Source organism: Dipodomys spectabilis, unplaced genomic scaffold, assembly GCF_019054845.1.
Source record: "Dipodomys spectabilis isolate Male_0828 unplaced genomic scaffold, ASM1905484v1 ptg000017l, whole genome shotgun sequence".
NCBI lineage: Eukaryota > Metazoa > Chordata > Mammalia > Rodentia > Heteromyidae > Dipodomys > Dipodomys spectabilis.
Window position 1 is genome coordinate 17,754,899 of NW_024870694.1, and position 27,982 is coordinate 17,782,880.

At 46.8% G+C, this 27,982-nt stretch overlaps 1 protein-coding gene and 1 long non-coding RNA gene across 5 annotated transcripts; one reads left to right on the top strand and one right to left on the bottom strand.

Moving 5' to 3' along the window:
- The first annotated feature begins 2,323 nt into the window (after positions 1-2,323).
- On the top strand, positions 2,324-27,637 carry Bcl6 (BCL6 transcription repressor). Of its 4 annotated transcripts, none has more exons than XM_042667756.1 (10): positions 2,324-2,496; positions 13,685-13,723; positions 14,795-14,966; positions 16,903-17,124; positions 19,537-20,508; positions 21,137-21,321; positions 22,646-22,813; positions 24,311-24,441; positions 24,558-24,695; positions 27,240-27,637. In XM_042667756.1, the coding sequence occupies exons 3-10, from the start codon at positions 14,806-14,808 to the stop codon at positions 27,381-27,383; spliced, it is 2,121 nt and encodes a 706-aa protein (XP_042523690.1). In that variant the 5' UTR covers positions 2,324-2,496; positions 13,685-13,723; positions 14,795-14,805; the 3' UTR covers positions 27,384-27,637. The 4 variants fall into 4 exon arrangements, with proteins under 4 accessions (XP_042523690.1, XP_042523686.1, XP_042523688.1 ...); XM_042667752.1 differs by having other exon boundaries at positions 2,428-2,496; positions 19,534-20,508; positions 27,240-27,510; XM_042667754.1 differs by lacking the exon at positions 2,324-2,496 and adding an exon at positions 10,754-11,117 and having other exon boundaries at positions 19,534-20,508; positions 27,240-27,510.
- Positions 16,154-20,275, bottom strand: LOC122097302. The gene is made up of 2 exons (XR_006145524.1): positions 20,184-20,275; positions 16,154-17,029 (listed from the first exon to the last, which is right to left on the bottom strand). It is a non-coding gene; the product is annotated as an uncharacterized LOC122097302 (long non-coding RNA).
- Positions 27,638-27,982: the final 345 nt, after the last annotated feature.

Genomic DNA, 27,982 nt, shown 5'->3' on the forward strand with positions numbered 1-27,982 from the left:
TGCCTTCTGGCAGTCTGAATCTGCACTTGACAAAGTCATGTGTCTTTGGGAGTAAAATGTTCATTTCAACAAATGGAGACAGGATTAGGCCTATGTATATTTTTCAGAAATCCTTCACAAGACAAGCTTTTCTGTAGAAGCTGTAGTAATCCATCTGTCAATAAGTATTAAAATATTCAAATTTCACACAGACAGATATTTAGGTATATTCCTAAGCTCCAGCCCCTGTGGAAAATAATCAGCTTCTTGGACTTCTAGCTCTAAAACCTGTCAGAGCCCTTTGCTGTGCATGAACACTGCACTCTCAGCCGCAGATGAAACTTCTTATGGGGTTGCAGGGAGAGAAATCCAAAATATCCTAGCAAGAAAAAGCGATCTTCCCAATATTCTACCGGCTTCTCCATTAGAAATTCAACTTCGGGGTTGTGATAGATAGGTTGTTTTCATATATCTCTTTATTAGTAATTAATATGTGAAGAAAATTTTATGGAACCTTTAAGAAGTCATCTGTGATTTAATGAGTCGTTTGAAGGACTCTCTGAGCCAAAGCTCAGAACAGCCTGACCTTTGAGAGCTGCTTCTGGTCCAAACACTTTGGGTTAATTCTTGAGGAATCTGAAATATTATTTTCCCCTCACACCCTTCTTTTAAGAGAGAGACATAAAAGAAACAAGAGTCTCCCTCATTCAGGGATGAGTAGGAGGGGAAAAAACCCCAACCAACATTTAAATAGGGAAACTGGCAGCTTTGAACAAACAAACCAAGGCCCACAGTGCTATGATTCTGTACTGCAATTGCCTTTAAAAAGAAAGGATGAAAGAAAAAAGAGGAAGATTCTCCCCCCCCCCCCCCCTTGCTCCCTTCAACTTCACAGTTAAAGATTGCTGCGTGCAGTGAGTCTAGTTGTAGCACACTCTGTTCTAAATACACACAGTATCTGAGATACCGGCACACAGGCCCTTAGAATTCTGTCCAGCAAGATCCCTTCAACACAGACTGAAGAGGTGGGTTTTTGTTGTTGTTGTTGTTTTTTACAATGACCTTGAGAAAAAGCCCAGAAAAGAAAAATCATGATCTTAAGAAAAGCAAAACACAAACATGTATTTGGCTCACAGAATTTTGTAGAAAACGCACATCCCCATACCCAAACACACACATTTCTGGCAAGGAGAAATTTCCTAAGAATCAACAGTAACAGCAAGAGTAAACCCACCAGTGGCTGTTCTGGAAAGAAACAGATCAAACCAAAATAAATCCTTTGAACAGTTCTCTCCAGTGCAGAAGAGACTCCCTTCAGGAATAGTCCAAGGGTTAAAATTAAAAAGAGAAGAAATTGTATTAAAGGGGCGGGACATAACGTGGGGCTTGCGGTTGTCACATTTACCCCCAAATGTAACCTTCTCTCAATAGGATCAGTATTGGGAGGGGGGAAAAATCATCATCTTTGAAATGCTTGAGAGATTAAGATTGGAAAAGGAAAAAAAAAATTACAAAAACACAAACCAACCGCTGACAGATCCTATGATTTACATAACACCACAAACTTGCAAGAGGCGAAAATCAGAAGCAAAAATCCCAAAAATCCTCAAAATACAACAACCAGAAATCCCAAGCCACCACAAGAAAGAGGAAAACCCTCAAAAACAAAAAACACCCTCCCCTCACACACCACACACACACACACACACACACACACACACACACACACACACAATTCTGTCCAAAATTAAAAATAAAAAGCAAACGAACCCACCGAAAACTGCTTGGCAAATATTTTTCTCGTGGTGCCTAATAATTCTAGCTGGAAAGAGCTGCTGTGTGTGTTGCTTCCCCCACCCCTTACTTCTGTCTCTCTGTCTGTCTGTCTGTCTGTCTCTGTCTCTGTCTCTCCCTACTACTTATATAGATCTATATTGCATATCTATATAAATAACATGCTTGTCCCAATGGTTCAAATCTCTGGCTCCTCCGCTCAGTGTGTTTGCTGGAGGAGCCGAGCGAGTGGATGGGTAAGGAGAGGAGGGATCAGCCCCAGACCCCAGGAAAGCAAAGCGCACTCCCCCTCTTATGTCACCGACTAGCAAATTAGTTCTCAGAATTCCAGAGGCCGAGCTTTGCTACAGCGAAGCGGCCGACGTCACAGAGCAGGCGTCCACGTGACGGTGGTGGAGCGGAGCGTACCATCGCGCGGGGGTCGCGGAGGGGGAGCCCGGCCGCGGTGCTCCGCAGACCCGGGCGCAAACCTTCCCGGACGGGCCCCGTGGGTGGCGCAGACCCCTCATTATGACGACCCGTGAGAAAGCAGTGGGGCTGTGGGGAAGAGGGGAGGGCCCCGGGGGGCCCAGTGTGCGGAGACCTGACACCGAGTCCTCCCCTGCTACTTGCCAGTGGTAAAGTCCGCAGCTCAAATTCCGAGAATTGAGCTCTGTTGATTCTTAGAACTGGGGTTCTTAGAAGTGGTGATGCAAGAAGTTTCTAGGAAAGGCCGGACACCAGGTGATTATTGCTGTTGCTGCCGCCGCTGCTGCTGCCGCCGCCGCCGCCGCTGCCGCTGCCGCTGCCGCCGCCGCCGCTGCTCATAATCATGATTTTACCTTTTAATTCTTTCCCCCCCCCTCCCCGCTTTTGCCAATTGCTTTGGCTCCAAGTTTCCTACGTGTATCTATGGATATCAATGTATCTATTGATTTATTCTAGCTGTCAGGTGTTAAAATAAACGCCGAAGATGAGTCCCACGTCTCTCCCACTTTAGGATATAGATTTTTTTTTCTTTTTTTTTTTTTTTTAAAAAAAACCAACAACAACAAAAAAAAAGCGATCTTGATGCTGAGGATTTTTGTTCCCTTTGAGCGCCTCGGCCGGTGCGGGGAGGCTCGGCCACCCTCCCCTGGCTGTGGTTCTGGTTTTTGTTTTTGTTTGCAAGGAGGTGGTGGAGGAGAGCAGGAGGGGAGTCGGGGGTGGGGGAAGCGGCCGGAGCCGAGAGGACCGGGCCGGGTGTCGGGGGTGATTCGGACCCGTCCGGGGGCCGTGTGGCCTCCGACGGCGGAGAGGACGGACGCGCGCTCGCGCTCTGGCTCTGGCTGCCGCCGCCGCCGCCGCCGCCGCTGCTGCTGCTGCTTGCGTACGGCTTGTGATCTCGCTGGATTCGTGCGGCTGTGTGTTTCCCCCCACTCTGTGCTCGCTTGCAAACTGCCTTCTTTGCTCGCTCTCTTTTCGCTCCTGCCTCCCTTCGCGCCCTCCTCCTTCCCCTTCGCCTCTCCTCCCTGCTTCCCCTCTGCCGTCCTTCTGGGTAACTCCGGGAGGCCAGTGGGGGGGAAGCTGGCCCGCTCGCTCGCGCTCGCCCCGCTGGCTGCCTTCCACCGGCCTCGGTCCTTTACAGATTTCCCCTGCCTTCTAAGCCGAGCCGAGATTTGGAAGGGGGTGTGTGTATGTCGTGGGGGGGGGGGATAATAACATGCAAGCGAACTCTTCGGGTGTTCTTGTTTTTTTTTTTCTTTCTCTGTCTCCTTTTTGGTCATAAACCCAGATGAAATATCTTGTCTGCTGTGTCTTTTGAGAATCATGATCCTCCTACCGAAGAGACGCAATGTGTTGATGTCCCTTTCCCTGGTGTGTTGGAGAGGTTTCCAGCTTTGCGCGGTAGTGGCCAGGGAGGTGGTGTATGTGTGTGTGTGGTGGTGGGGAGGGGGGGGGAAGCGGAGATGTTGAATACTTTGAAAATTAGTCTTTCTTGGTTGTAGTCTAGGGAATCGGGAATCCCCGCAAGCGCTAGCCTGGCCTGCCCATCCCGGGGACGGGAGCCCGGCGGCGGGACGGGGGGTTGAGGGGTGGGGAAGGGTGGCAAAGGGGTGCGCGTTTGCACCTGCGGCGCCTGTCCGTGTGGGGACAGCTCGGGGCTCCCTGGCGGGACAGCCTGGCAGAGCGGAGCGAGAAGGTGGTGGGATTTCTGGCGGTCGCGCTGTTTGTATTTCGGGCGCTTCGTGACTGTGGAGTTGGATCTCAACGGTTGTTCCCTCCTCTTCCTACATTTTTTATTTCATTCTTTCCTCTCCCCCCCCCCTCCCGTACTTATCCCCAATCCGTGGTGCAATGCTCTGCCAGGAAGGCAACTGTGGGCCTGAGTGTAGCGGACGCCGGGCTTCAGATTCCCAAGGTCTTTACACTTGGGCCAGGGGGAAACGGCCGGGCTGCGGCCCGCGTTCCTGACCTGCAAGACCCGGGAGGAGACACAAGGACACTTTGTGGCTCCCTGGCTGGGGGATTAGGGGGTGAGGGAGTGGGGAACCCCGGGTGAGAGAAGCGAGAACGGGCGCCAAAGAGGTGGTGGTAGTGGAGGGGTCGTTGTGAGTGGTCCTGCACAAATAGATGGTGAGGTTGGCTGGATGTGCAACCTGTGGCTCTTCCCCCCGGGGATTGGGGAAGGTAGTGGCGGCGGCGGCCCCGGGGTGGGAGCCGGGTAGGGAGTTAGAGCTTCGGAATTCGGCTGCTGGAGGAGTGGGGGTGGGGGCAGCAGGACTGAGGGTCCCCCGCCCCCCCTCCCCGGCTCCTCTCAGACGCTGTGACACTGGTAAATGGCTTGAGAACTGTGGGTTGCGTTGCTTTTATGATACTGCGTTATTGGAACCCCGGTGTGTGCGTGGGGGGGGATATGGAACTAGTGTTGCCATAATAAGTTTTAAAACTCCCCCATGGAAAACAAAAACACAAACCAGCAGATTTTTTTAAGAGGAGGGGAGAGGAAGATCCTCTGTGTGGTGGTGCGCCCCTTCCTGCCAAGGTTAATGTCTTGGTGTGGGAATGGTGGACGTCCGGGTACTTGGGGGAGAGGGAATGACCCCCGAACTGAGTGCTGGAAGTCCAAAGCTGTTTACAGAGTCCTTGATGGCCCCAGAGAGCCCGTCATTCCCCAAAGAAAAGTGATATAATCTTTTATGGATTCTTTTTCAATCCGTTTATAGTTTCCAGGAGGAAAGCCTTGTAAAACTTAAAAAAAAAATAAAATGTCAGTAATAGATTAAAAAAAATTTACTTTCCAGAAAAAAAAGAGGGTTGGGGGCAGGGAGAGAGAGAGAGAGAGAGAGAGAGAGAGAGAGAGAGAGTGAGAGAGAGAGAGAGAGAGAGAGAGAGAGAGAGAGAGAGAGAGAGAGAGAGCGCTAGGGAAAGAACTGTTTAGAAATTCAGTTTGTGGCTCTTGGCGATGCCACTGGCTTCCTCAACAGAGATTGCCAGTTTCCCTTTTTCTTTGCAAGGTGTGTGTGTGTGTGTGTGTGTGTGTGTGTGTGTGTGTGTGTGGTTTTAATAAATAACTTTAAAAAATAAGAAAAAGGCCGGCAACATTCATCAGGAGACAGGTATCTATTTTGCTCACTATTTACTACCAAGAGCCTTTGGCACTGGAACAGAAACTCGACAAGTTGAAGTTCATCTGGCCCTGGTCCACACACTATTCCTGGAGGTAGCAAACTCCAGCTCAAAGCAGGGAGGTGAAATCACACTTCTTGCTTTAAAATATATATGCTTTTTTATTTTTAAGAAGAAAAGGAAAGGTATTTGTCTCTGGTGGAGCAAGTGAGAGAGAGAGAGAGAGAGGAGGGAGAGAAGCAGCACACTAGGACTTTGGCATTCTCTTGCTGAGATGACTACAGTAGAACCCGGGCATAAGTGCCCCTCCTCCCAGTTTATAAATAGAAGTTTCCAATATCCTCTTTGGAAGAATTTCTAATATCGCAAGCTCAAGCACGAGCTGATTTTTAAGGGTCTTTTAATGGGATAAGGCTAGATGTGATACATGATATTAGGTGACTTGGAAGAGGGGGCAGCTAGAGAAAGCAAGGATTCTGCAACTGCCCTTTCCCCGCTCCTGCTCAGTTTGAAAGGGTTTTACCCCCAATGCTTTCTTGAAAAGCCTGTTTATTCTGGGTTTGGTGCATAGGGATAGAGCTCTAAATTCTGAAGTTGCCCTTTGCTGAACCCTTGAAAGAGTTCCAGTTATGGGTTGAGTAAATGGTAGCCATGACCAGATGTCAAAATCCTTCCTTCCCTCTCTCTGTCCCCTGCCGGGTAGCAAAACTCACAACCCACTTGGTTGTGAAAAAACTTAGGTTTAAGAGGAGATGGTGCGGCAGCGCCACCCCTCGGTGGATACAACTATTAGCAAAAGTCAAATACTGGAAAAAATAATTGTGAAATTACCTTCATGGGGGCCATATATTATGTATAGAATCTGGGGAGATGGAAAAAGTCTAAGGTGACAAAACGTTGAAGAGGAAAACCTGGCAGGTTGATCTCTCCAATAGGGAAGAAAAGCATTGTTTGCCAGCTAGCATAGTGTCACACTTGGAGATGTTGTTCTAGAAACCATGTAGGGAAAGTGGCATAAGAGGCATGGCGGCGTGGTGTGTGTGTGTGTGTGTGTGTGTGTGTGTGTGTGTGTGTATGATGGTTGACTTTAAGACTAGGTCTCTGGGCGGAGGAGTTGTACTTGACTTTTCAGGACACCTAAATTCTGTCTGACAGATAAGCAGGAGTGTGTGTGTGTGTGCTTGTGTGTGTGTGTGTGTGTGTGTGTGAAGTGTTGCCGTTTAGCTGGCCGTGGCGGTGGGATAGGACTGTGGATGGCCTGGAGCTGTGGCTGGCAGGCTGTGTGGGTCCAAGCCGCTCGGCGCACATACGCAGGTCTCTTTACTGAACTGCGCAACAAGTGGGAACGCCACCACCGCGCTGCCAGCAGCCCAAGGAGCAGCGCGAAGCGCAGAGCCCAAGCGGCCAGCTTCTCTTAGCTCCAAAGGAAGCCAGCAACCGCTCTCCAAACCCTTCCCACCACCTAGTCCACCCAGAAGACCAGATTCCCCTGCCCAGCTCCTGCTTGGTCGTGCGCTGGCAGTCCCAGGGAGAGCCTGCCTGCCTTGGCTCCCCCTCAATCCCTTTCCTTTACGGAGAGAGATGATGAATGTTTTCCCGACTTTCTTTGCTGGCTGATAGCATTTAAAAATAGAGAGAAATTGCAAAAATCTCACTTAACATCGCCACCCAGGGTTCTATTTGAAGAAAAGCGCACCTTTTCTTTCCCTTCCCAAGATAGCTATTTTTTAATGGGGTGGGGAGATCCACGTAGGATGCATAAAAAGCAGTTCCAGAAACTGCGTGGTGATTACTAAAGGCGTTGAGCGTCAGGAAGAAGGGATTATATTCACTAAATTGTTTTCCAGCTTTGGTTTTGGAAACATCTCTATCCCCACCCCCACGAGACAGAAAGAAAAATAAATAAATAAAAGGAAGGGACCCAGTGTGGAAGACCGTGGCCGAATAATGATCCTCAGATGGACTGCGTCTGCCACCTAGTGGCGAATCGTGGTCACTGCCTCTGCAGTGAGCGTGAGGTCGACCCTTTCACCTTGGGGTTTGTGTCTAGAACAGAGGAAGGAGACGCTCCACCGGGGACAGTGTCCGATATAAGAGGTTTTTGTTTTGTTTGTTTGTTTTTTAATGGATTGTTAGGAATCAGAAAGACCCCAGATGCTTGCCTCTGTTGATAATCACTCCGTAATCCACATTTATCTCAGCCAAGAGAAACATTCAACTCTTTGAGGATATCTACCTGTGGCTGTGGCCCCTCTCTGGGATGATGGAAGGATGTCATCCAAAACCCAAGAGCTTAAGGGCTCGACTTCTATTTTGAAGATGAGAAAATAGACTTGCCAGCAACCTAACCAGGCCTAGGCAGTGGCACAAAGTCACAGGCAAAATTTACCTCTGCTTCTTTAAAGTATCCAAGTGGAAGAAGAAAACACCCTCCCCTTAAAGTGTGCATGTGTGTGTGTGTGTGTGTGTGTGTGTGTGTGTGTGCCAGTACTGTGACTTAAACCCAAGGCCTGGGCGCTGTCCCCATAGCTTTTTGTTCAAGGCTGGTATTCTACATCCGGAGCCAGCTCCACCTCTGGCTTTTTGGTGTTTAATTGGAGATAAGAGTGTCACAGACTTTTTTTGCTCAGGTTGGCTTTGTACAGTGATCCTTGGATTTCAACTTTCAGAGTTTCTAGGGTTACAGGCTTAAACTGTCAGTGTCTAGCTCAGAGCGCTTAGTTTAACCACATAGGTCTCTATAAGTAGGCAGTGCACCTTACAAATGGCTTCCTATCACTCTTAGAGGAGATTGTTCAGAAAGCATGGCCTAAGATTTCGGTGATGGACAGAAGAGTTGTCATGGTACTGAGGAGTGACGTGTCTCGAATCTTGGAGGTATGCATATACTGGAGTCGGGGGTGAGTGCTTAATGCCTACCAAGTATGTCAGGTTGCAGAAATGCACCATGCGACTCCAGAGGTTCATATTTGGACCCTGACATCATTCCTCCTAATTCCTCTATCCTTTGCTCAGTAGCTTGGCGAGGAATCAAGTGTGTACATGTGTGTGCATGTGTGTGGGATTTTGAGGGGGGGGGAGCGTAGCATATGGATAGGCAGAACGTCATCCTGGAATGTGTGCCACAGCGTCTCAGTAAAGATTTTTGAGTTCTTGATTTAAGGTGGCAAAATGAGCATCAGCCCGCTGGTGACCTCTAGTGGCGGCTTGTGTGCTCAACAGCCCCAGACAGCAGTCTACCCGCCTCCCCCTTCCTACTGCTTACCCCCCTCCCCCATCCAAGTCTGCCGGAATCAAGTTCAGCCTCTCCCTCTGCGGGAGCTGTCGGAGGCAGAGTCGGAGAAATGCGCCTCTGTTTCGGGTTGGAAAAGAATCTGGGGACGTGTTTGAAGCGCGGTCAAGTTTGACTCATCGCTTTCCAAGGACAGTTAGTGCCTTCCATCTTCATTAACGTGAATAAAGACCTTGGCTGACTTCTGTCCAGATCGAATTTTAAACGGCATTGTTTGCTTGTGGAGATCATGCTTCCCGCCCCTCCCTCTCCAATTTTTTTTTTTTCTTCTTGCTAAGGCGGAGTTCAGTCCAGTAGGATGGTCAAGAGATCTCTGCCCAGGGTCGTGGTTTGCTGGCATTTAACTGCAGGCCTTCTGGAAGGCTATTTTCGATTGGGCGAAAGGAGGGGGGCGGGGGGGGGGGAGAAGTGTACTTTCTGCTGCTCGTCTTCAGATCTTGCTGATAAAACACATCCCTTCATTTTATTGCATTTCCTCGAAGCTTGTAGGCTTGCTAGTGCGCTGAGGCAGGAAACGTGATGGAAAGGAAAGTCAGGACAGAAAGTCCCGAACACCTTGGTTCCCCCAAGTAGCTCATCCACACCCTTGTGCTGTCAAACTTGCTTTTTATCTACTGTCCCTTCTCCTGCCTTCCCGGGCCCCCTAGCCCAGAGCACAATGTGTCCTTCATTACCCCCAGAACAAAAGCAACCCAACAGCTTGACCCTACCCCCTACTGCCAAGACCTGGGTGACTATGGCCGCTGCCTGTTGGCTGAGAGGCTGCTGCAGACCCCCAGTAGGAGTCCTGATGGGCACTTCACTGCAGCAGCTCCAATCTTATTAAAATTCCTTGTCTCTGTCCCCAAACAGTGCTTTGCACTTTCAAAATTCCCCTTTGGCTTTTTTTTTCCAGCGAGTTATTGGAGTTATTAGTTTACCAACAATCCAACAGCCGGCCTGGATAGAAAGGACGGGGGAGAGCAGGGAGAAGGCATTCTTCAAATCAAGACTCTGGCTAAACTAGGTCAATGAAAAGGAGAGGCGGGCGAGGAAAGGCTTGTCTTTTCAAGAGTTGATGGAGAGCGCCCTCTAGTGTTAGGCAGCGGTAAAGACATGATTGGGGAACCACCGGACTCCCCATTTCCAATAAAAGCCCAATCTAACGCCCTAGATTCTCATTCCTATCCCATTCTAACCTCTTGTAATCCCCACCCTTCCTCCCCCGCTTTGCTTTTGGGTAAAAGGATGAGACAACCACAAAAACAGGGATCTTGAGAGTCCTCAGTCCTTTGAGGACCAACTCTCACCCCGCCTCCACCTCAGAAGGGATGCGCGGCGCACTGTGACGCCTTCCGCTAGTTTTAGGACTAGAGCCTGATTTCCTCCCCGTCCCCCCAGTCCCCCGCCCCAAAGCCTCTTGAGTGGTCATAGAGATCATTTGGGAGATGGAACTCAGAGGCTTTAATTCCTGGGAAAGGCGAGGCAACTTTGGAGTGTGCCAGCCAGCCAGCGCGCATGCTGGGGTTCGCGCCCTCCCCGGGCCTCTGCGTACTGGGAACCATATCTCTAGGATTTCTGGATAATTGGATTCAGAAATCCCGAAACCCGGCCAAGGTTCAGCCTGGTGGATCCAGATCCTGGTAGACTTTGTAGCCAGCATACCCGGATGGGGTTTTGTAGATTAATTTTTCTCCAATTCCTTTGGGTATCCCAGGTTGGACCCTTATGAACTCTAAGTATTTCGTCTTTGAAACTTTTAACATCTCGTCTAAATGTCCCCCTTTAAAAAAAAAAAGCAGGGAAAGAAAGGGAGGCAAGCAAAAAGAGAGAACAGGACACATCAGGCAAACAAACGGCAGAATTGGGCAACTTAAGTCTAGACTTGAACCTCTGATTGGATCCAAACTCCTGAGTTCCGTCCCGGGCTCGGCTACGAACTTGTCTGTCTTTGCCTACTTGTAAATTGTGCTGGGGAGGGGTGGGATTAGGTGAACTCAGAGCCCTGGAACCCGAGTCGACTGGGGAAAGGGGGACTTATTTTCTCTCCCTTCCCCCCGCCCCCGTCCGCCCCCCCCCCCCCACCTCCGTCCCCGGGTGAATCCCGGCGCCGCACAGCGATCCTGGCAGCCTTCTGGGACCAGCAGCTTCCTGGAAAGTTACTTCTGGTTGGAGCCGGGCAATGGGCAGAGTGTTCTGTGAAATCCACTGAGCTGAGATCGACTAGGTTCCGGGAATGAGAGGGCTGTGCTATTCCCCTCAACTACCCCCTGCCTTGAAGGCTTAACAGGAAAAAAAAAAAGGCATATGCACAATGTTAGCTACCGAAGTGCGTGAAAACTTTTATTTGGATGTCTCTAAATTAAGCGCCGCTACCATCCTACCACTCGGCTTCCACCGCGCCTTCTGGAGCTTGGAAGTAAATGGGCAGCCTCAATCCCCGAGCCTGCTGATTGCCAGGGGGTGGGCGGACCCTGGAAGACAGGTATGGTGAGGTGAGGTGGGTGGGCGAGTCTGCGCAGGCTTGCTCTGGCTCTGCCGCTGCTGCTGGGTTTCTGTTTGTGCTGGGGGGGGGGGGGGCGTGCACACGCGCACGCGCGCGCGCGTCTGATACCAACCCAGTGGAGAAAAGGAATGGGGTCTTTCTGACTGGAGCACTTTCTTACTCTTCACCTCGCCTCTTAGATTTCTTTTTTCCCCTCTCGTTTGCGTGTGCTATTTTTCCTCTTTGCTCTCGTTTTGTTTTTGTTTTCTTTTGGCCTTCTCCTCCCCCAACCACGGGAAGCGCATTTGGAGTACCTCCTTGTGTCTCACTGAATACACACAAGGAAAATGCGAAAGGAGGGACGAAGTGGGTAGACTTGACAACTTTTAACTCTTCTCTCTCCTTTTGGTGGTGACTGCACTCAGCGCTGAGGTTTGGTGGGGAGGTCCTGGGCTGGACTCCTAGTGGTTAAGTTTCTCCTTGATGATCCTGATCTCTTGGTGGTTGCATGGTGGTCCCATACTCTGGGTGGTGGTTTGAATGTCTGAGTCTTGGAGAGGCATTGGTGTGACTGTACCTGGTAAAAAAAGGGTTATCAAGGACTTTTTTAGAGATTGGATTTGAGTTCTTGGACAAGGCTTCTTTTTGGAACCTCTGTTTCCTCTGCAGTAGATCAGGGCTATGTTAAAAAAGATGTAGTCATAGATGGGACAAAGCTTGTGTTTTGTAGAAAAACCGATGCTTCTGCATCTGTCACATCTTTGCTCTCACCTCTGGAAGCTGTGGGCTACTAAACTGGAGTTAGCTGAACTTGTTAAGGAAGCAGGCTACCTGGGTGTGCATTTGCTTTTGCTCAGGCCACGAGGAGGTTCAAGGTGACAGCCCAAGGCTGGGCGGTCCCAAATATTTGTCTTTTGTTTGATTGCTACAGTCTGCATCTTGAGTGAGTCACAGCCACTTGCCATGGTGAAATGGCAAATCCCAGCTTCCTGTGGTTCCAAAAGTCTGTGACTGGAAATCCACAATTGAGCCAGTGGTTAAAGCCGGTTAAAAGACAGCCTGGGTATTCTAGAAGTGTTTGAGAATCGAGGAGAAAGCGTATACATAAACTCCACGCTGTCTTCAGCATTGTTTTTCAGAGGAAATACTCATTGCACTCTGGTTAGGGCTTAGTGTATCTCTCTCTACCTACCTTTGACTTGGAATGAGGAGAGGAGGAGATAGGTTCTGTTGTATTTTTCTGTTCTGTTCTCTCCCTTCCCCTGTTTCCTTCTTCAATCCCCTCTCATGCACATGCGCACATTAACCTTGAAGCTGATGAGATTGAGTGACTGGCACTTGGGACCACAGAGAAATGTCAGTGTTTGGTTACAGACTCAAGAAAACCTCTCATTTTAGAGTGCTCATTTGGTAAGACTCAGCAGCCTGGAATGGGGCAAAGTTTGTGTGGGGGAAGGAACTTAAAAACGAGATTCACCCACCTCAGGGTGCTGTGTCTCATGTTCCATAGCACGTAGGCTGATTTGGAAAGGGGACAGGAATTTGAGCCAGAAGACCTAGGGCCAGGCCATTAGCCATCTACGTGGCCCAACATGACCTCACGGGCCTTCGTCAGGCCCCTTTACCCAGAAAAATAGCTCCAAAGGGCTGTGCTTTTTAAAATGAAGGAAGAGAGTTCCAATCTTGTTCTGTTTTGCTGTCTACCTATGCTCCTAAATGTCTTACACCCAGGCTCTTAATGATTTTTGTTTTAGAGAAACCAATTTGGAGAGAGCACATATTTCATTAAATCTCTTTAAAGATGAGTGCTCCCCAGGCTAGTTCTCAGCTAACTACACAGTTAAATCGTTTCCTACCAGGAAGAAGTACAAATTTGGAAGCCAGGGCATTGTATCTGGCCTTAGACTTCAGAGGGAATGGAGAGGAAACTTTGAAAAAGAGGGCAAAGATAATGAAGGAATGCATAGAAGTGCCTTCTCTGGTTATATTCTGTTGACTCCGTATTTAGTCCTCAATGTTTCAGATTCAGGAAATACTTCCTGGCTATTTGTCCTGAACAAGTCACTCGAACCATCAAGTTTCAGTTTTGTCACCAGGGAAGGATGGATAGAGATATCGAACCTATCAGCTTCATGAAATCACTTTAAGACTTGAAAGACAATATTTTTAGCAGGTTTTGAATAGTGTCCAGTGTTTTTGGGTCCCTGAAGGATCATTATCATTAATATTGAAAGAACTACTTTTTTTTTTTTTATTTCCCGTAAACTCAAGTGGCCTTTGGATGTATAAATTTTTTATTTAGAGAAAGGAACTATATGTGTACATGTATTTGTAATTAATGTATTTTCAATACTGAGGGTAGAAATATTATGATTTCAAAGCTTCAGAGTCCCATTGTTTCTGAAAAGGGCAGAACTGGAGTATGTTTGCTAGCTTGTGGTAAAACCACACCAGCTGGCAGGCTGCAACTATCAAAGCAAAACTAACTACGTGTATCCTAAAATAAGACTACAGTGGACAACCTTAACATTCATTAAATCAATTTCTCTTGGCTTTCTTCTTTGTAGGTTTTAAGCAAAATTTTGAACTGTGAAGCAAAGCCTTGGGTAAGTGGATGGAATTCTATGCTTTATAATTTTGTGGATAAATTGTTTCTTTTTTTTTCATTTTGCAAATGCATGTGTTTTGATGAACTTTGCATTGGAAGAGACAAAGAAAAATGAATTCCTTGTATCTCGCAACTAGCTTTCACTCCTACATGGTTAGACTTCACACTGTTGCGTGGTGATTCCTTCTTTTCTCATTCTTCACCCTAGAGAAGGTAGCCACCTGCTGTGCCCCAACAATGGCCCAGTCAGTGCTAAAATAAAAAGCAAAACAAGTCTGAATCCAAGTTGTGGGAGAACTAGATTATGATCAGGATAATGAAATGAAATAAAGTACTGATGGAAATAGTTTATATATTTTTTTTCCTGTGGCCATATATTAGCATTTTTTAGTTAAGGGTGGTATTCTATCAGTTGAGCCACGAATCCATTCCTGGATTTGTGTGTGTGTGTGTGTGTGTGTGTTTAATAGGTGTGTGTTTAATAGAGTATAAAAATGTAATGGGCTTTCCTGCCTGAGCTGGCTTTGAACTGCCCTTCTTGGATCTTAGTCCTGAGTAGCCAGGATTAGAGGCAGAAGCCAACAGGACCTGGGTATGGCTGCAATTTTTTGAGAACCTGCTGTGATCTGGCACAAATCTCTAAACTTTACAACTACGTGGGTATTCCTGTGTCTATTTGGTAAGAGCAAAGCCTAGAAACAGCAGCAGGCTCCAAGCCACAGGGCTAGCATAAGGAAAAGTTAGCCTCATGGTCTTTCTCCATTGCAACATACTTCCCTGCCTCTCAATGCTTGGCAAGGTCTTTGGTACGTTAGGAAAACATTCAACAACAGTTCTTCCCTTCCACCTAAAGAACTTCCTATGCCAGCTTCTGATAAAGGTTTTTCTTCTCATTGTGTAGAACACCCAGAGGTGGGTGATGAGTTGCTCAAAGATGAAACACAGAGGACCTAGGTTGCATTTCATATTTCATACCTGAGCAGGTTAAACCATCTATCTGCTTTGTTACTCTTGGTAGGCAAGAAACAGTTTCTTGAGGACTCATAGAATTTTGACTTCTTTTGTTCAGGTGAAGACAAAATGGCCTCACCGGCTGACAGTTGTATACAGTTCACCCGCCATGCCAGCGACGTCCTTCTCAACCTTAATCGCCTCCGAAGTCGAGACATCTTGACGGATGTTGTCATTGTGGTTAGTCGTGAGCAGTTCAGAGCCCATAAGACAGTTCTCATGGCCTGCAGGTGAGTGGTCTTAAGGGAAGGGGGATTGTAGAAAAGAGGGCTGACCATGCTGGCAGCCAGTGGAGACAGAACTGTGTATGGAATGACTCCTGGCTTGTCTGTTAGATAGCAGCACAGGGCCTGGTGTTGCAGCCGGTATGGATGTGAATGAATGTGTGCCCTTACGCACTTTCAGGAGAGAAACACTTTCTGTTTTGTGGACATAGAAGGAGGAAATCACAGACTACAACAGGGAAGGGTGTGTTTAGTGTGAGCAGGAAGAATAACTTCAGTTAACCAGTGAAAAAGGAAGAGTCTCTAGTATAAGCAACGTAATTTGAACTTTTGTGCTTTTTGGGGTGAGGCGGGGGCTATAATTGTGTTTGTTTTATCTTGGGAGTATGTTTCCATGAGTGTATAAAGTGGTGTGAGACTTGAGAGCTAATTCTTTAATATTTTCAATATTGATGTGTTATATTAATTTGTCTCCTTAGATCTTTCTAGTAATCATGTGTGCTAAGATGGCACTATACCTCCATTTAATTATCAATTTTTTCTAGTCCTGGGTCTGGAAGTCAGGTCCTGGGTGCTGTATCTGAGCTTTTCATTGCTCAAGGCTTTACCATTTAGGCCACAGCTCTATTTCTGACTTTTTGTTGGTTAGTTGGAGATAAGTGTTTCACAGACTTTATGGCTTGGCTGGCTTCAAACAGTGATCCTTAGAGCTCTGCCTCCTGAGTAGCTAGGATTACAGGTGTGAGCCACCAATGCCCAACCATACCTCCATTTTAATAGATAAGTTTTTTTTTTTAAGCACTAGCTTTGATTCTATATCATTTCACCTAGAATCAGGGTCTCTATTGCAATTAGAGTACATATCCAACATCTCCTGTGCAGCACTTAAAAAAATAGTGTTGAAGTCCCAGTTTGAGGCTAGCTAGACAAAAAGTTAGTGAGACACCTTATAAGTAAATAAGCCAGATATAGTGGTGCATATCTGTAGTTTCTACTACACAGGAGATGTAGGTAGGAATGATACAGTCCCAGACCAGCTCCAGGAAAAACTGAAAGACCCTAGCTGAAAAAGAACTAAAAGCAATAATGGGTTGGGGATGTTGCTCAAGTAACAGAACACCTGAATACCAAGTGTGAGACTCCAAGTTAAAACTCCCAGTACCATAAAAAAAAAAAAAAAAAAAAAAAAACAAATAGTGTAGAGGACAGAGGTTTATAGTGGTCTAACAATAGTGGCCAATGTTCAGTAAGTGTGTGCCATGCTTATCAGGTAGGCATCATTTCATGCCCTTCATACGCTAATGCCCATTCCAAAGTAATGCTATTATTCTCCCTAATTGATCTTAGCCAAGGCTGCACAACTACTTATAGGTGACAGCCTGAAGTGAGATGATCACATGGAACAATTGACTTGATTATCTCTGGGCTTTTGGGAAAAATGGTAGGATGTATGTGAAGGCATCATTTTATTTGTTTCTCATCTATACCCAACTTCTTATCCTAAAAACAAACAGCACATTTTTTTTTTGAGAAGAGAATAAGGTGATAGAACAAGAGGGGAACCATCCCAGAAATGTAGACTAAGAATAGATACTAGGAATGAATGCTAAATTTAACTTTGGTAATCCACACAGTTAAGACTAAAAGAACAGCAGGCACTGTGACTTTGAGCATATCACTTAACCTCTGTCATCTCAGTCACCACTTTGTAAAAGTGAAACATGGTAATGTTTATCTCACAGGGTTGTGAAGAAGGCAGGCAAATGTATGTAAGGTGCCTTAGGACTCTCTGGTATTTGGTAAGCTCTCCCAAGTCCAAGCTGTTATTTATTCCATGGAAGTTCAGAATATAGGCCCTGGGAAGGAGAGCTCATCCACGCTGCTATTAACATCCTACAGATTCTTTCTGTCTACTATAATGGGACATTTGCTTGTTTTACAGTGGCCTATTCTATAGCATCTTCACAGACCAGTTGAAATGCAACCTCAGCGTGATCAATCTGGATCCTGAAATCAACCCTGAAGGGTTCTGTATCCTCCTGGACTTCATGTACACATCTCGGCTCAATCTGCGAGAAGGCAACATCATGGCTGTGATGGCCACAGCCATGTACCTGCAGATGGAGCACGTTGTGGACACGTGCCGGAAGTTCATCAAAGCTAGGTGAGCTGAGATGCTTCTCGATCAGAAACCCTTGAGAATTCATGCATTCAAAAAATAATCTAATATAATATGCAGCAGTCTACATTGCTACTATGATTGCATTTCTGTCATTGTCGTCATCCTTGTCCTCCTCTTCCTCCTCCTCCTTTTCTCCTCTCTCCTCCTCCTCCTCCTCCTCCTCCTCTTCCTCTATTATTATTATTATTATTTCTTTGTTGATGGTCCTGGAGCTTGAACTTAGGGCCTGGGCACTGTCCCTGCACCTCTTTGTGCTCAAGGCTGGCGCTCTACCACTTGAGCCGCAGATCCACCTCCAGCTTTTTCTGAGTAGATTATTGGAGATACTGGTCTCACAGATTTTCCTGCCCAGGCTGGCTTTGAACCATGATCCTTAGATCTCAGCCTCCTGAGTAGCTAGCGAGGATTATAGGCATGAGCCACCAGTGCCCAGCAATGTATAGCCCAGGCTGGTCTGGAAGTCAACATCCTCCTGTCTCATCCTCCTTGCTGATTACTGGCATGTGCCACTATGGCCCGTGTCTGTCCTTCTTAGCTCTTTCACTTTATGCAGACTTGACCCCTTATAGCTGTCCAGGTGCACCCAGTTCATTATCCCCTCTTGGTTTCTTCTAGGATCCTGCAAAAGCCAAACCTTTGGGTCTCAGGCTCTTGCTTTGCTTTATTTGCTCAAGGCTGGTGCTCTACCATGTGAGTGACAACTCCATTCTGGCTTTTTAGTGCTTAATTGGAGATGAGTCTCATGGACTTTCTTGCCCAGAATAGCTTTGGACCATGATCCTCAGATTTCAGCTTCCTGAGAAGCTAGGATTACAGGCATGGGCAGCTAGAGATCAGTTTAGACATTATTATTCTGATTACTACTCTTCCTCCTCCAGCTCTTCCTCTATGTTCTACAGCATCTTACTTGTCTTTTAGGCCTTCCTTTAAAAAATTTATATATTTTTGTTCTTTAGATTTCTGTTACAACTGTACACATGCTTCCCCAATTTCCCTACCAAACTGTGGATTATTTAAATTGATAGGAACTGCTTTGCTCAACTTTTGTATCACTCTGTTCCTATTAAGGAGAACATTTTTTTTTGCCAGTCCTGAGGCTTGAACTCAGGGCTTGGGCACTGTCCCTATGCTTCTTTTGTTTGTTCTACCACTTGAGCCACAGTGCCACTTCCAGCTTTTTCTATTTATGTGCTGCTGAGGAATCGAACCCAGGGCTTCATGCGTGTGAGGCAAGCAGTCTACCACTCAGGCACATTCCCAGCCCCTGCAAGAACATTTATTGAACCTGGTTTAGTTTAGTGGTCTAAACTTCTTCCCCAAGCAATGGTAGATATAATCATCACTGAAAGGGAAGGATCCTGAGAACCAAAGAAGTAAAGAGCTTCTCAAAATGGAACAGAGACTAAGGCTTAACTTCTTTGGAACCATTTGAGCCAGCTGCTCTAGAATGACTGTGTCCTTACTCAACAGAAGTGTGCTCCAACATGTGACTAGGAACTCAGTATTCCCAGAGCTGCACATTCCACACTGGACAGTTAGATAGCTCTTCTTAATGGCCATTTGAAAAATCTGGCTCCTTTAGCTTTCACATATTAGTTCTAGCTCTGTTCACTGTGATCATGTTGAACTGGCCTACTTTTACACCCACATAATGTCCCTTCAAGTCTTTGCGGTCAGAGCTCTCCTGTGGGTAATCATGGTGGCAAGTTCATCATGAAGGTCATCTGTGAGTACTTTGTATAGGCCAAGTCTTGTGCTCTGAACTATAACTTGCTACAAGTCACTTAGTTGTTAAATGGCACAGATAAGTTTTTCCAAAGAGGATTGTCTGCTCTAGAATCAGGGCTTCTTGTATTAGCATTTGCTATCCATTCTCCACCGTTAACCTCCCTGAGAGTCCATTCAGCACATGGGCAGCTCCTTTATTTAATAAAGAACTATAAGTTTTGCATGGTACCTGCATTGAATATATTGTATATATTGCCCCTCTCTGGTTTTATGTATGTCAGGTACCTGCTTTTCCTTCCTTGTAGGAATCTTTTGCGTGTCTGACAGGAGACAGGGACTTTTAAAGCTTTATATAAGCCATAAAAGCCATAAAAGTAACATCAGAATATGATAGACTCACAGACATTCATGTATAGGTGCCTTCAATTTACAGGATCATATCTGATCAGCTACTGATTGTATAGGTAGCTCATCTGCCTTCTCTGGGCCTCAGTTTCCTCAGCTGTAGCCTAGATGCCTTGAAGCCATGTTTCAGTGCAACATTCCCCGGTGTCCAACTGACTCAAGCACAGACATGGTTACATAACAGTGCCACTGCAAGGTCATCTGCCTAACAGTTCTAATTTTGGGTCTGGTGGCTTTTCTCTTTTTTGTTTTCTCCAACAGTGAAGCAGAGATGGTTCCTACCATGAAGCCTCCTCGGGAAGACTTCCTCAACAGCCGGATGCTGATGCCCCAAGACATCATGGCCTTTCGGGGCCGGGAAGTGGTAGAAACCAGCCTACCGTTAAGAAATACCCCCGGGTGTGAGAGCAGACCCTTTGCCCCCAGCCTGTACAGTGGTCTGTCCACACCACCAGCCTCTTATCCCATGTACAGCCACCTCCCAGTCAATGGCTTCCTCTTCCCTGATGAAGAGCTGCGAGATGCCCGGATGCCTGTGGCCAACCCCTTTCCCAAGGAACGGGCCCTTCCCTGTGATAGTACCAGGCCAGTCCATGGTGAGTACAGCCGGCCAGCCATGGAGATGCCGCCCAGTGTGTGCCACAGCAACATCTACTCACCCAAGGATGCAGTCCCAGATGAAGCACGAAGCGACATGCACTACAGTGTGGCAGAGGGCCCCAAGCCTGCTGCCCCCTCGGCTAGAAATGCCCCATACTTCCCTTGTGACAAGACCAGCAAAGAAGAAGAGAGACCCTCTTCAGAGGATGAGATTGCCTTGCACTTCGAGCCCCCCAATGCGCCCTTGAACCGGAAGGGTCTGGTTAGTCCACAGAGCCCCCAGAAATCTGACTGCCAGCCCAACTCACCCACAGAGTCCTGCAGCAGCAAGAATGCCTGCATCCTCCAGGCTTCTGGTTCCCCTCCAGCCAAGAGCCCCACGGATCCCAAAGCCTGCAACTGGAAGAAGTACAAGTTCATCGTGCTCAACAACCTCAACCAGAATGCCAAACCAGAGGGGCCAGAGCAGGCTGAGCTGAGCCGCCTCTCCCCGAGGGCCTACCCTGCCCCACCTGCCTGCCAGCCACCCATGGAGCCTGAGAACCTTGATCTCCAGTCCCCAACCAAGCTCAGTGCCAGTGGGGAGGACTCCACCATCCCCCAAGCCAGCCGGCTCAATAACCTCGTTAATAGGTAATTTCAGAGGCTGTCTGATTAGAGATTACCTAGGCATGGGTTGCGTCATTTCTTTTGATGGGTGCAGGAGCTTGGCGTTAAAAAAAAAAAAAAAATTGTCTGAATTAGCACGTGATCAAATTAACCTAAAGTAGGAAGTACTTACACTGAAATACTTTTTAAATTCATTTTTAAAATTATATTTAAGTAGTCATGCAAATGGGTTTCAATTCCACAAATAGTCTGAAAGTACAATGCTTCTTGATCAGTATCACCTCTCGTCATTTCCCCCATTTAATCTTTCCCATGGGAGAAGAGCAGCCACAGTTTGCAAAGGCACTGCCCATGGTGCTGGTATATCAGGGGACCCTCCTACTTCGCTTAGACTGAGAGAGGTTGTGGGCTGCAGTACTAAGGGGAAGCCATTGGGTTGGGAAATGGGGTTTGCCCTTGATTTGACCTTGGCCAATGGTCTTGTGCAGTTGCTCTTCTGGAGGTATGCTTGTGGATGATGCTGAGCCCAGAGTGGAGTAGAGTGGCTTTGGAATGTAGGCTTGCCTGAGTACAGGGAGGAGAGGTTAGCATGGGGGCATGGGGACTTGTCTCCTCTGACCTGGCTTCTGAGTCTCCTTGCTCCTGTCCACAGGTCCCTGACAGGCTCACCCCGCAGCAGCAGTGAGAGCCACTCACCACTCTACATGCACCCCCCGAAGTGCACATCCTGCGGTTCTCAGTCCCCGCAGCATGCAGAGATGTGCCTGCACACTGCGGGCCCCACGTTCCCGGAGGAGATGGGAGAGACTCAGTCTGAGTACTCAGATTCCAGCTGTGGTGAGTCCCTTCCTGTCCACTCCCTCCTTACACAGGGAAAAGGAGAATTCCTTTGTTCCATGGGTAGTATGTTTCCATTTTATCTGTGTATTTATTTGGGAATGTTCCTAATGAGAAGTCTGCTAGTACTTAAAATCACCAGCAGATCACCCATTCTTCGTGTCTTGGGGAACTGGGTGGGACCAAAACAAGGGGTGGGTATTGGAGTTCATCTGGGGGTAACTGAGATGGGCAGAACCACCTGCAGAATAATTTTAGCAAAAGCAGCTTGCGGGACTGACTGTAACTCCCAGAGCTTTCCAGTCTCCCTGTGCCACAACCATCATTCTGACCTGTCTCTGTGCATCAGAGCTCCTTGTAAGGCTCAGATTCTCCGTGGGGAAGTGTCTGGCCTTATGTATTTCTGTATCCTACATAGGTCCTCGAAAGTCCCTAGTACGGAGGAGATACTTAGAAAAATAGTAGCTGAATTAAGTTAGTTAAATCAAATTATTAAATTACCATTTCTGCATAGTCAATAATTTGCATCCCCAATTTTTACCAGATAAAAAAAAAGTCTCACTATTGACCTAGCACTGGCCCAGTCAAACACAGGGTAAATCACTAGGACACTGACATATTCCAATCATTATAACCAAAGAAAAACAAATGTTTGTAGTGAGAGGGTTGGCAGAGGGTCCTAGATCCTGAGTCAGAGCAAGAGCAGAGACTGTCCTCTTCTGTGTCCTGGCTGTTTGCCTTGCTCCATTTTCTGGCTCCTTCTCTGTGGGCCTCTGTTTCTACTTCTACCATTATTGGTATTCACCCAGTCTCAGGGATATGAAATCCAGACAGATGTGAGGATGGCCACTGAGCACTTATCATCAGTCCCTCTCACTGTGGCTTCAAAGTATGATTGAGTTGGGCTTCTAGCTCATGTCCCTAGAATGCTTTCTTCTACTTTGTGTTATGTAATATGCTTCTATGTGGTAGGTAGGATAGCAATTGTGATCCTCCCTTTGGAGAATGAGACACAGAATGAGTGAGCTATTGCTGTGGATAAATGCAAATTAGTGAATAGACAAGAAAGGTTCTCAAGCTCCTGGGAAGAGGAAGAGTACTTCAGCAAACAGGAGCAGGCTACCAATGCCCATTAGTTTGTCTTGGTTCCCTTTCCACCATGATTGAGCCTCTATATATGATTCAAAAAAATCCTGTCCCACCCTCCTTTGCTCTGGCCTCCCATGAGTGATGCTGAGAGAGTCTGGGGGACCCAGAGGAGGGAGTTCTTAGAGCCCCGTCTCCCTTCCTCCTGCTGACATGGTGTCCTTTGACCTTCCAACAGAGAACGGGGCCTTCTTCTGCAATGAGTGTGACTGCCGCTTCTCTGAGGAGGCTTCGCTCAAGAGGCACACACTGCAGACCCACAGTGACAAACCCTACAAGTGTGACCGCTGTCAGGCCTCCTTCCGCTACAAGGGCAACCTTGCCAGCCACAAGACCGTCCACACAGGTATGGCCCTGGCTCACCTTCCAGGGCTCTCTAGGATTCTCAAGGGAAGGACAGGGAGAGAATTCTAGGGGCGCAGAGTGGGGCCTTGGCAGCTAGTAGGGTCAGGCAGGAAGCAGACCCATCCCAGCCTGTCTGGTCTTCACGGAGGGACTTTTTTACACATTGTGCTCCTTGTCTTTCCTCTGAGACTCTGTCCTACTTCTCTACCTTTGCTGGGGTTAGAAGTGGGTTCATCCTACAGTATTCAGGAGGAAACTGAGGCTGACAGAGACAAAGTGAATTTTTCTAAAGTGGGGGTGGGGGGTGGGGGGAGCCTTTTGATGTCCTCTATGGACGGATTCATCAACCAGCTCGCATTCCTTACTAGGTAGCTTCTTGCGATCTGATTGTTGTAGGGTGTTTATTGTCTCTTAGACCTTTTGGTGGCCCCATTATTCCAGAAACTTTCCATGGTGGAAGGCTCAGCCGTTCGTTCGCTTTCCTCTGCCTGCCCTACTCACATCCTTGCCCCACCCCTCCAGCAAATGGAATACAGCTGTAGCTGCCACAAATGGAAAAGTATGTTTGTTCTGAAAGAGAGAAACTAGAGCAGCCTGATTGTATCTCCCTGGTGAGGGAGTTGGATATTGCATCAGTTCTATCCAAGGGAAAGCCAGAACAGGCATTCCAGGTCACCTCAATTAGTCCCACTCATTCGGAGAGGGAAACTGAGGTCCAGAGAAGGACCTTGTCTTGCCCACATTCTACAGGGAGATGAACCTGATGAAAACACTGGTTTTGAAGTGCTGGCTTCATGGAACTTCCTACTCCTGTCCCATACCTAGCTTTGTTTCTACCCTACCATGCCACTGCTTGATTCTGGCTCTGCAAGAGATGATGGTGTGTATGAGAGAGAGAGAGAGAGAGAGAGAAGAGGCAAAGGAGAAGGAAGAGGAGGAAAAGGTGGAAGAGGAGGAGGAAGATGAGAGGTTATGTGAGAGTAAGAATGAGAAGGCAGTATAGGTCAAACACTAGGCTTTTTGATTCTCTTTCTTTTCCCTCAAGAGAAGGGAAAGAAACCTTTGAACAAAAGGAATTCCAGGAAGCTAGAACATGTGTTGTGGGGGCTAGAGGGAGTTTGGGGGGGGGCTGGGAGACATGAATTGTGAGGGGAGGGGTGGGCATATGGAGGCATAATATTCAATGTACATATGTGAAAATGGAGCCAGGATGAAGGGTTGAGAGAGATGGAGCAGAAGGATGCATTGTGCTCATAAACTGACATGTTGAATTGAAACCCCCTTTGTTTAAAGATAGTAACACTTTTTATTACCTGAGATGAGCAAACAGAAAAGAGGCTCATAGGAAAAAATACTTCCAAAGAGAGAGAGAGAGAGAGATAGACAAGAAAGCAGCAGAGGTGTGGGAAAGGAGCAGTTTGCCTTGAAATCCTGGGGCCAGTGTCAGTGATGACCTCCTGGAATATGGTTTTGTCTTTTCCTTTTCTCTGGGAAATAGGTGAGAAACCCTATCGGTGCAACATCTGTGGGGCCCAGTTCAACCGGCCAGCCAACCTGAAAACCCACACACGAATCCACTCGGGGGAGAAGCCCTACAAATGCGAAACCTGTGGAGCCAGGTTTGTCCAGGTAAGCAGGCAACATGGCGAGAGCCCATCCAGGGCGGTGAGGGGCAGAGGAGAGGACCTGTTCGAAGGTCTGCAGCTCCTCTTAGCAGAGCTTTTCACGCTGGGCTCTTCCTTCAGGTGGCCCACCTCCGTGCCCACGTGCTTATTCACACTGGAGAGAAGCCTTACCCCTGTGAAATCTGTGGCACCCGCTTTCGGCACCTTCAGACTCTAAAGAGCCACCTGCGCATCCACACAGGAGAGAAACCTTACCATGTACGTAAGGCCCTGGGGACTCTGGAGAAGGTGGAGGGCGGGGCGGTGGAACTGTGTGCACCAATTGCAAGCACTCGGGCACTCCTATCAGGTTGGGAGATCTGGCTCTGAGCCAGAAAGCCACAGACACCCATGTGGCAATCCCAGGTCTCAATGTATTCATCTTTGAAATGGAGGCATTGGGCTGGGCTACCTGAACCATATAAAGAAGTCCAGACAAGGGAAATCGAGCTGTTAGGTTCATTTGTTCATTCCATAAATACTTACTGAGAGCCTATAACACACTCCTATATTGTGCTAAATGTGCATTTCAGAGCAGCTAAGGTATTTGAAAAGAAGCAGCGTTAAAGGTAGGAGGAAGACTTCAAAATGTGATGTAATGAAAAACAAACAAATAACAATGACAAAGAACAAGAAGAAAAGACCATTCCAAGCAAGAGCAGCCAACCAGCTATGTAGCACCCTGCTGTGAACAGGCTGGTGGAATTGTGTTCTAGAGCAGAGTCCAGAAAAACTGGAGCTTGCAGGTTAAATTGTGAATATTGAACAAACTAGAAATGCTTTATAAAACAAAAGTAATAATTTATGAAATTGCAAAAGTATAATGAAACTTCAATTGTAGAGGGCTTTAGATGGCCACACTAATTTGTTTCTATTCTGTGCATGGCTGCTTTTGAGGAGTTTGTATGCATTACTTTCCGTGGTAACAGGCACAAGAACCAGTCTACAAGTGATTTTCCACAGCCCATAGGTTGACTTGCAAAATGGGCCTTTTTGTGTTCGCTTTTTTGTGTTGGCTTGGGGTGACTATCTCCATACTAGCTCTTTATTTATTAGTTATTCTTCAGTGACTTAATTTCCCCATCTGAAAAAATGAGCCTGAAAATGGCCTCTCCTGCCTGGAGTAGTAATACTAAGTTAACTAATTCATTCAACTGTTCAGGATAGCTTATGCATGTAGCAAGTGTATAATAATCACCCACTATGTCATGATTTGCTAGAATTTTGAAGGCAGAGGATATTGTAGTTGAGAGGGAAGATTTAGTATTTATGGCCCTAATCCTTCCAGAGCAAGAGCCAAGACCCAGGGGGAGAAAGGACACGCTCAGGACATAGTACCGTGGGTGGTGGAGAGACAGTGGATACCTCTCTGGGCCAGGCCTCTCAAGAGCCAGGGCTTCTTACCGTATTGCAATATTGGTTCATTTATTTTCTAAATCTATTTCCATTTTTATCCTAAATGCTTTCCATCCCAATAGGTCACTTTATTATTATTATCATTCAAGAATTTGAAACCAGTTTGAAACTCAGTGTCTTGCTGTTGCTGGATCTGAAGCCCTTTTGGTTTTAGGTTATTGTCTTAAGATAGAGTCTTGCTTTTTGCCCAGCTGGCTTGAGACTATGCTCTTTCCACCAATGCCTCCTGCACAGTTTAGATTGCAGATAGGAACTACTATGCCCAGCTTGTTTGTTGACCGAGGAGGCTTGCTAACTTTTTACCCAAGCTGACCTTGAACGGTGATCTGGATCACTAACTCCTGAGCAGCTGAAGCTATAGGCATGAGGTACTGCACTTAGCCCAATAATACTGTTTTATAGCAATGGTTTAAAATGTATAGAAAGATTGTGAAGATCATGCATCCAGCTTCCTCTATTGTTTACACTGTTTTTAGATACATCTTGTCACAATTAATGAATCAATGCAGATACACAATTATAAAATTACAGTTCATATTACGTTGGGTGGGGGTTTATAATTTTTTAAATGAAATTTAGTCTTAATTTTTTACTCCCAAATGCCTGTTTTTCTGTCCCATTACCTCATTACACTTAACTACTTTACTTTTAAGTGACTTTCCTTGCTAACACTATCGAATCAAAGGGAGACACAACTCAACTTACTAAGGCTTTGCTAGCTTAGCAAAGTATTTCTCCTAGGAAGGAATACAACTGTATTTTAAAGACATATCTTAGACTTGAGCATTTCCATGAATTCAGATTGGTCCAATCCATTTGTCTAAGTGCATTCCAGGTCATTGTATTATTTGCCTGAGTGATGATTTTTCTAGGTAGACAATGAAGATTAGTGAGAAGTGCTCCTTGCCCTCAAAGTATTATCTACCTGTTGAGGATACCAGTTAAGAAGGATGGCTTTGTGATAAGGCTATAAAGCTGACCTCTCAAGGAGAGAGGGATTATTATTGTTATTTTTAATCTTTGCTTCAGAAATGCCTTCACCGTTGGGGAAGTTTACATGGGAACTTATCTTTTGGCTAAGACATTAAATTCATGTCAGGGAAGAAATGTCTCAAGCCAGACAAAAGCATGAGTGACACTTTGGAAAGTGGGGCAGGGACAATTGCACAATATTTGCTTATCTCTAGAGGAAGTCTTCACCAGGCCTTTCAGAGGGAAGACCTCCTGGAGGCCCATGCAGGGGGAACCTTCTTCCTGGGGTTGGGGTGGGAGTGGTGGGGGTTTTTGAGCAATGACCTGTCTCCTGGGTTGATCATAACTCACAGTTGGCCTCTTGTATCCCACCAGTGTGAGAAGTGTAACCTGCATTTTCGTCACAAAAGCCAGCTGCGACTTCATTTGCGCCAGAAGCACGGTGCCATCACCAACACCAAGGTGCAATACCGTGTGGCCACCACTGACCTGCCTCCGGAGCTCCCCAAAGCCTGCTGAAGCATGGAGTGTTGATGCTTTCCTCTCCAGCCCCTTCTCAGAATCGACCCAAAGGATACTGTAACACTTTACAACCTTCATCCCATGATGTAGTGCCTCTCTCATCCACTAGTGCGAATCGTAGCTGGGGTGGGGGGGGTGGGGGGCGGGGCCTGGGGAGAATGGGAGCGCAGCTCCCCTTCCCTCAACTGCCATGAACCATTAAGAAAATAATATTGCTTCTTCTCCTATGTGTAAAAGCAAACTACGTCAGCCACAAGCAAAACCATTTCATAGATTCACAGTTTGGGGAGTATGCAGAAACTCTGAGTTGACTCAGTCTGCGAAATGAGGAATGTATATGTTTTGTGGGAACAAATGTTTCTTTTTTTGTATGTAAATGTGCTGTTCTTTTCAAAGACAAGACTTTGGTATGTTATCCAAGAGAGGGCTTTAATTTTTTTAACCAAAGGTGAAGGAATATATGGCAGAGTTGTAAATATATAAATATATATATATAAATATATATATAATATAAATATATATAAACCTAAAAAAAGATATATTAAAAATATAAATTGCGTCAAAGGCTCGATTTTGTATCTGCAGGCAGACACGGA

Coding starts and splice junctions, on each gene's coding strand:
- Bcl6 (XM_042667752.1), top strand. CDS start 14,806: ATGGCCTCACCGGCTGACAGTTGTATACAGTTCACCCGCCATGCCAGC. Junction 22,814..24,310: donor CCACAAGACCGTCCACACAG/GTATGGCCCTGG, acceptor TCTGGGAAATAG/GTGAGAAACCCTATCGGTGC. Junction 24,696..27,239: donor CAGGAGAGAAACCTTACCAT/GTACGTAAGGCC, acceptor GTATCCCACCAG/TGTGAGAAGTGTAACCTGCA.